Here is an 8,481-nt window from a genome sequence, read left to right on the forward strand (position 1 = left end):
TTGAACATAAAAAATTTGAAGTTCCTTGGCAATTTATCAAAAATAAACAATCTGTTTTTGTTTAAAAAAAAAATAGGGCAGAAACTATAATCCTAAAAGTTAGACAGTTTTTTAATTACAAAACTTGAACATAAAAAATTTGAATGTCCTTAGCAATTTATAAAAAAATGAACAATCTATTTTCTAAAAAAATTAGGGGCAGAAAACTATAATTTTATAAGTTATACAGTTTTTTAATAACAAAACTTGAAGATGAAAAAAAATTGCAATTCCTTGGCAATTAAAAAAGAAAATGAACAATCTGTACAGATTTGAATTTCTCTATTTTAACAATCAACAAAAAAACAATGAACAATCATATGATATGTAAACTTAAATTCTACATTTAAGTTTTGAATACTTGTTTTTTCTTTTTTCATAACAATATCTAATATAGAATTTAAAAATTAAAAGGCATGGAGAGTGATTCGCATGAACTTGAGCCTATAGAAGAAGAGTATGAGAACGAGGATTCCCTTGAAATTAGTAATAGTGCTACTGTTGATGCAACCATTGAGTTGGTTCAAGATACTGCTATTAATGAGGATCCAAATGAAAAGAATGTATATAAAAGAAAGCCTAGGAGGAAGACTTCTACTGTGTGGAATCATTTTGAGCAAGTTGAGGTCTGTGGTGTAAAAAAAAATCAATGTAAATGGTGTAAGAGTAAATTTACCATATCAAAATCAAGTTGTACATCTACTTTAGGTAGACACTTGGAGTCATGTTTGAAGTATGCTGGTTCAAAGAAGAAGCAAAAGGTTTTGTCAGTTGATTGTAAGGAGTCTGGTGGTGTGGACATTATTTCAAATTTTCAATTTGATGAAAGTAAGGTGAGAGAACTCTTAGCTCACATGATCTTGTATCATGAATATCCTTTTAGAATCGTGGAGCATGTGTTGTTTAATAAGTTTATGAAAGCTTGTACCCCGCATTGGAAAAAAATTTCTCGAGCTACTGCTAAGAGTCTTTGCTTTGCCACTTATGAATTTGAGAAGAAGAAGTTGAGAACTTTATTGAATCGGGTCCCCAAAGTTAACATCACAACTGATATGTGGACTTCTTGTCAAAAGGTTTCTTATATGGTTGTGACATGTCATTTTATAGATTCTGAATGGCGGTTAAATAGGCGTGTGTTGAACTTTTGTAATATTCCGCCTCCACACTCTGGACTTCTTATTGCTGATGCACTTCATAAATGTTTTAGAGACTGGGGTATAGAGAGTAAAGTTTGTTCAATCACCGTAGACAATGCCAAGGCAAATGATGTAGCATTAAGGCACTTGAGAGATGTTTTTAATATGAGAAAATCGCTTGTGGTTGGGGGCAAGTTGTTTCATGTGCGTTGTTGTGCACATATAACTAATTTGATGGTTCAGGATGGTCTTAGTGAGATTGGTGATATTGTTGATTGTGTGAGGGATGGAATAAAATTCTTGGTAGCATCAGAGGGAAGATTAAAGCAATTTACTGAAACTGCAAAGAACTTGCATTTGTCATCTAAGAAGCTATTTTTGGACGTTCCTACTCGTTGGAATAGTACATATTTGATGTTATCTGCTGCATATGAGTTTAAGGACGTATTTTCTATGTATGGATACAACGACCATCAATTTATTTGGGTGCCATCGCAAGAAGATTGGGATAAAGTTAAATCTGTCTGTGAACTTTTGGGAGTCTTCAATCGAGTAACCAAGATTGTATCTGGTAGTGACTATCCAACATCAAATTTATTCCTTCCTGAAATTTGGCGAATGAAAGAGGTTCTAATTAATAAATGTGATGATGGAAATGACTACATTAGATCTATGGCACATCGAATGAAAGCCAAGTTTGATAAATACTGGGGCGAGTGCAATTTATTGATGGCAATTGCGGCAATTTTGGATCCGAGGTTTAAGTTGGTGTTCATACGATTCTGCTTTCCGAAGATTTATCAAGAGGCTGAAGCTACGAAGAATATTGAATATGTTCAAAGAATTTTGAAAGAGATATATGATGTGTATCTTCATGAACATAATTTAAATCTCAAGGAACAGGATCTTGCAAGCAAAGTTCAAGAAAGCTCTTCAAGTAATCGTTCAGTCTTTGCAGTTCATGATGAGGAGGGTGGTGTGGAAATTTGGGAGTCATTTCTCAAAAGTGCTGAAACTGTGCTTCAACCTATGAAATCTGAATTAGAAATGTATCTTGAGGAGGGTGTATATATACCTAACAAGAACATCGAATTTAATGCCTTGGATTGGTGGAAAGCGAATACTCTGAAGTATAATGTTTTGTCTAAAGTGGCCAAAGATATTTTGTCAACACCGATTACAACTGTAACTTCAGAGTCTACATTTAGTGCCGGAGGAAGGGTTATTGATCCACATCGAGCATCATTATCAACTGAGACAGTTCAGAAGTTGTTATGTGGGGCTGATTGGGTCAGATCATTGTATGGGCTTAAAAAGAAGTGTGGGGTATGTTTTTGTTTTATTTTTATATATTCTAATGGTGTTTGTTAATTTAGTTTTACTTTTATATTGTACTAAATACTAATTACTTATATAGTTAATTTTTTTTTTAATCTTAGGATGATCAAAATGAAGGGGAGGTGGAGATAACTTTGCCAGAGGCAATTTGATTGTTAGTGTTCTTTGCCTCTTTTTATTTTTTGAAGTGTTGTCATGTAAGTTATATAACTATATATTTGGTTTGAGGACTATGTGGGATAGGTGGACTATGTTATTTTGTTTAAATTTTGTATAATATTATTTTCATCAAGACATGAAGACTTAAGGTAATGTGTGATTTATTATTTAATGATTTATGCACATTAACTTGTGATATATTTAACCTCTCTTGGCATTTTTACCAAGTATATAGAACTTGTGTAAGTAATGTAAGGGAGTTAAATTTAATCTAATTTTTTTTAGTGTGTTGCAGTTTCCATATTTTATTTGAGAGCAGATTTAAGGTAATGAATACTTTTTTATTTAATGATTTATGCACATTAATTTGTGTTATTTAACCTCTCTTGACATTTTTACCAAGTACATAAAACTTGTGTAATTAATGCAAGGGAGTTAAAATTAACTAATTTTTTTTTTAGTGTGTTACAACAGGTTTTATCGGAGAGCACACAAAAGAATTAAACATTATTATTATACCTATCAAATTACAGTTCTAATTGTAATTTCTTATATTTATGTTTGTATTTGTTTTAAGTGTAATTTTATTTTATTTTTGTAGTTGAAAATTTGTAATTCATAATTGTAATTTCTTATATTTCTAATTGTAATTGTTTGAAAGTAATTTTATTTTATTTCTTTAGTTGTTAATTGTATTGATTTTAGTCTTTCTAGATTAATTGGCAATTGCTCAATGCAAAATGCTGGATTTCTGATAGTGCAATTTGACCATTTGAAATTTCGTGATTTTATTTTATTTATGTTAAAGTGAATAATTTTCAATTATGAAATGAGCCGAGCTCGGGCCGAGTACTCGAGCTCGAAATCGACTAAAATTGTCGAGTTCGAGCTCGAGCTCGGACACCATATTTTTTAAACGAGTCGGTCTCGCACAACATTTCCAAGCTCGTGTCGAGCTCGAGCTCGAGCTCGAGCTTCACTATTCATTAAACGAGCCGATCCCGGACAGGCAATACCCGCTCAGGATCGGCTCGTTTACAGCCCTAACCTCAACCATAATGGCCCAAGTACATGGCTACCAACCACCTGGTCATCATCTTCGTCCTCAACACATGCAACAACAATTTCTATGCAATTGTGGGGTTAATGCAATAACATAGGCAAAAATGTGAGTTAACACTCTCGGTAAATATAATAATCACTAACTTTAACACCGGGCCATTTTTTATACGCTATATATTTCTACCATGAGTTTATAACATTAGCTACAATAGATTTTCCAAAAAGGTAGTGTTTATCACATAAATCCATAAACAACGAAATAAACACTGTAGAGGAGTTTAAAACACATAAAAGAAAATATCTCTTGACTTTCCTTAACTAATCTTTTATATCATATGACCCAGATACACACACACACACATATATATATATATATAAACACATACATATGAGCATCTCTAAGCAAGAAAACATCTCATAAACATCAATAGAAATCTCATAAATACTCATGTAATGCATTCTTTCTTATCCATTTCCTTTTTACATCTTCCTTATGTTGACAATTGGGCATTACTCTCACCAGGAACTTTCTTCTTTATCGATCGGCACTGGGGGCCTCACTCCCCCAGCTTCTCGCTAACAAGGGGGCATCACTCCCGCAAACAAATTCCCTCCTTGTCGGTCAACGTCCATTACTCATTCTTACCTCAACATTCTTATTTCATTTTCATTTCTCATTAATAGCTCAATCACATTCAAGCATCCATATACAACATCATTTCATGTTCATAAAATCTAACAATCTTTATTTTCATAATCATCCACTACTAAACTTCAATCTTTATGTTCATAAATATAACAATCTTTGTAGTTTTACACCAAGATCAACGACCTGAGAAATTTCATAGTAAGTCTCGCAAAAAAGATCTCGGATGCAAAATTCATTAAAAAGATATTAAGATCTTTGCCTAAACGTTTCAAAATAAAAGTCAATATTGTAGTAGTGCCGGGTGGAATATGCGATTATTCCGCTTATCGACCATTTATTTATGTCGTCGCTTTACAGAACTTTACTTAAACCTTTTGCCAAATCCTTTGTTTATTCGTTCAGCCCGGTTGATATTTTCATCAAGTTTTTCGTTAGCGACCGTAAAATAAACACAGGTAAAAGTGGTTTTTTATTAGCGGCTTTGTGTAGCCTTTTTTATCAAAAGAAAAAACAATAATAATAACAATCATAATTAATTATGTAGTGATAAAGTGCATACAGAATCACTTGGGCATACGAAATCGCAATCATAACTAATTGTGTTGGGACGATTCAATGCAAGAGAAGAAAATGATTAATTTGTTTCTCATTTCAACTCCATCACTGGAACAAAACAATCAAAATAACAACAGATCGATATGCAAAAGACACGGAGTTATGGGATGTTCCAATACACGTACGTTAATGTTGATTTGGTCAAACGAGAGACATATAGAGGACATGTTGTCTCTAGGATACGTGTTCAACTCATTTTTGTTTTTACATCACATTCTCTCGATCAATCATGAGGGCCGGGACAGGGTCAACTCCATATATACACATCGATCAATGCAAAATTCACTAATGAGGAATTGACCAAAGCAACAGTAGTAGAACTGAACTATTCCATTAACAAAAACCGTCAAATTTGGCTGCATGCATGTTCTATATATATGCGTTCATTACGTACGTAGTTGTTAAAGAATTGTTCCCCCATTAAATAAAAAATTGATAACCATTGAAGACTTGCCAAGTCTAATATCTCTTCTCCGTGGAAGTTAAAACGTAGACCTGTTCAGTGACTCTAATCCATAAATACGTGCCTTCCAATGCAACATTTCTCACCCCTCACCCAATAATTAAGCAAGAATACACAGCCTACTCGAAGGTGGAGATAACCTCAAAAATGATGAAAGGCGTTCCTAGGTATCTGGTAACCATGCTCGTCTTGGCTTTGGCATGCTCCCTTGCCTCTGCATATGACCCCAGTCCTCTTCAAGATTTCTGCGTTTCAACCAACGATTCTGCTTATGGAGGTATGAAGTCATTTGAAGCATCTATCTGTAATCTTGTATTTTTGTTTTTTTACCCTGCCCCTCTTGTTAGTACTCTACATATACAAATATATTTATTCTCGGTTCTTTTTATATAACAAGCTTTTCCTTCTCCATGCAGTATTCGTGAATGGAAAGTTCTGCAAGGACCCCAAGCTTGTCTCTGCCAATGATTTCTTCTTCTCCGGACTAAACAGTCCCAGAGACACATCAAATCCACTTGGATCGACTGTCACTCTCCTGAATGTGGACAAAATACTAGGCCTCAACACTTTAGGCATATCCTTGGCTCGCATTGACTTTGCACCATACGGCCTAAATCCTCCCCACATTCACCCTCGTGGAACCGAGATTCTTGTAGTCCTAGAGGGTACTCTATTAGTTGGCTTTGTCACATCCAACACAGATAACCGTCTTTTCACCAAAGTTCTTAACGCAGGAGATGTCTTTGTCTTCCCAATTGGTCTCATTCACTTCCAGTTTAATGCTGGGGATACTAATGCCGTAGCCTTTGCCAGTCTTAGCAGCCAGAATCCTGGGCTCATCACCATAGCAAATGCAGTCTTTGGATCTAATCCTCCGATCAATGCTGATGTTCTCGCCAAAGCCTTCCAACTAGACAGAAATGTGATTAATTATCTTCAGAAAAAGTTCTAATGGAAAAATAATTATAGCAATATTTGTAATTGCCAATAATGAATCATTAGATGGTTCGAATGGTGCTTGCCATGCATTATTCCCTTGTTGTAACAACATATCAATAACTTCAATGAAATAAAATTCTTTCTTATATACGCTCTCTCTCTCTCTCTGTCTCTCTCTCGTTTTTTTATTTTATTTTTTATCACCGAGTGATACTGGAGTTAGAACAAGTGCATCATTAAAGTTAACTACATTTTGAATCCACAATGTTTGAGATATCTCTTTTAAAAAAATAAAACTCAAACAACAAATAAATATATCTTTAAATCAACAATAAATCTTTGCTCATATTTTCTTTTAAATCTAACTAAGTTATATTGAGGCATTATCAATAATAAAAAAAAAAACATTATTAATTAGTCTTTATATCTGAAAATACCAACTTGCTAACCTATCAGGCCTAAAGAGGTTTGAATAGATGTTCGGGAAGACCTACAATGTCCTCCATGATTTTTGAATTGTAGTTCACAGTATCATCTATGATGGTAAAAATTTTACATATAAAGAATTCTATCACTTAAGTCGAGCTTTATATATATAGTAACGGTAGAAAACATATCCCGTGAATGAAGGGATTCGATTCTATAGTGTAGTGGCTATTCATCATGAAAATTATGTCAAGGATCATGTTGGAGTATGAAATGGTACTGCTGGTTTTGTAATTTCAAATATTGGTTCCTATTATCTTGCTAATAAATTCTCCAAATTTTATATGAAAAATATTTTTCCTTCTCGATCTGTTTCGGCTAACCTTTTTATTTGTTAGGGTCCGTTTGGGTTTGTGATTTCAAAAAGTACGATTTAAAATCACGATTTTAAAATGTGCGATTTGAAAAAAGTAATTTTTAAACACGCAGTTAAGCTTTTGGCAAAATCGCAGTTTTGCATTTAAAATCGCAAATTAGCCTTTAAAATTCTGCGTTTTCAAAAAAGCACCATCTTACCTGCGATTTAAAAAAACATATTTTCTGCGTTTTCAAATCGCAAATTTTTAAAAATGCAGTTCGCAAACGATTTATGTTCTGCGATTTGGTTTAAAATCGCACTTATTGTCTACGAAATCGCAATCCCAAACACGATAGCGATTATTACCAACTCATAGTACACATCCCGTCACATGTACCTGATATATCGTAGTATAACAACTATGCAGTGGGAATTAAATCTCATAGACGAACAAGTGTAGATATATCAACAGAGCCAATACATTGTCTATCTGTTTAAAGCTTAATTAAAATATTAGTTGCGCAAAAGAATGGTTGTACAAAATTCGTGTCACATACGATGCGAGCCATACATATAAAATATCTACTCAAAATACAGACTATCCACTAGTCCAACACCTACAACAGTCGCAATAGACTTCTGTCATTGTATCCCGAATGTTGGTTTATTGTTATTGGCTACATTATGGTTGACAAAAACACTTCCATATCAAGGATTGCTATAACAGGGAGACTGTATTTCTAGAATCTTCCAAAAGAATATTCTAGAATATTAATTCCAATATATAATGGACTGATCAAGACATGAATATGCACATAATACCTCTAAAGAAGACAAGTTCTTGTTCAAAGAAATATTATGGAGACTTTACAGCTCAGAAAGTCGGTTTTCCCTGTAGCCCGTTTGGACGAGAGCCCCCAAGGGCAAAAGTCCTATGAAGATCCAAACGGCACAGGAAATGCAAGCCACAGAGAGCAAAAGTCTACAAGAAGGTCCAGACGCTAATGCGAAGACTGTGGACTGTGGATGTAGTTTATACAACCGTCTGGACGCTAGTCTTGCAAGACTGGACGCGCTTCGGTGATTACTCGAAGTTTTAAGTTGCAGGTCTGGACGTCAGAGGCCAGGTTCAGACACCGCCTGTGAAATTCGAGTTTGAGTAGAACTAGGTTTTCTTAAGCCTATTTAAAGGGGCTTCTAGGTTGCTTATTTGTAAGAAATATGTATAGAATTCTATTGTACTAAGAACGGGTATTTAGGCAGATTGTTAGATATGCTAGCTTTCTTGGAGTATTTG

At 34.2% G+C, this 8,481-nt stretch overlaps 2 protein-coding genes across 2 annotated transcripts; both read left to right on the plus strand.

Moving 5' to 3' along the window:
* Positions 1–455: 455 nt before the first annotated feature.
* LOC133881058 (zinc finger BED domain-containing protein RICESLEEPER 1-like) lies at positions 456–2,665 on the plus strand. Its single transcript, XM_062320022.1, has 2 exons — positions 456–2,501; positions 2,615–2,665. The coding sequence occupies exons 1-2, from the start codon at positions 456–458 to the stop codon at positions 2,663–2,665; spliced, it is 2,097 nt and encodes a 698-aa protein (XP_062176006.1).
* A 2,878-nt stretch (positions 2,666–5,543) lies between these two features.
* LOC133882103 (germin-like protein subfamily 1 member 11) lies at positions 5,544–6,550 on the plus strand. The gene is made up of 2 exons (XM_062321205.1): positions 5,544–5,738; positions 5,878–6,550. The coding sequence occupies exons 1-2, from the start codon at positions 5,609–5,611 to the stop codon at positions 6,411–6,413; spliced, it is 666 nt and encodes a 221-aa protein (XP_062177189.1). The 5' UTR covers positions 5,544–5,608; the 3' UTR covers positions 6,414–6,550.
* The last annotated feature ends 1,931 nt before the right edge of the window (positions 6,551–8,481 follow it).

The sequence above is a fragment of the Alnus glutinosa genome, chromosome 11 (assembly GCF_958979055.1).
Source record: "Alnus glutinosa chromosome 11, dhAlnGlut1.1, whole genome shotgun sequence".
In the NCBI taxonomy this organism is placed as follows: Eukaryota; Viridiplantae; Streptophyta; class Magnoliopsida; order Fagales; family Betulaceae; genus Alnus; species Alnus glutinosa.

Excerpts from the sequence above, each read along its gene's own strand:
- LOC133881058 (XM_062320022.1), top strand. The coding sequence starts at position 456 with ATGGAGAGTGATTCGCATGAACTTGAGCCTATAGAAGAAGAGTATGAG. Across the intron at positions 2,502-2,614 it reads GGCTTAAAAAGAAGTGTGGG|GATGATCAAAATGAAGGGGA; the intron begins GTATGTTTTTGT and ends TTTTAATCTTAG.
- LOC133882103 (XM_062321205.1), top strand. The coding sequence starts at position 5,609 with ATGATGAAAGGCGTTCCTAGGTATCTGGTAACCATGCTCGTCTTGGCT. Across the intron at positions 5,739-5,877 it reads CAACGATTCTGCTTATGGAG|TATTCGTGAATGGAAAGTTC; the intron begins GTATGAAGTCAT and ends TTCTCCATGCAG.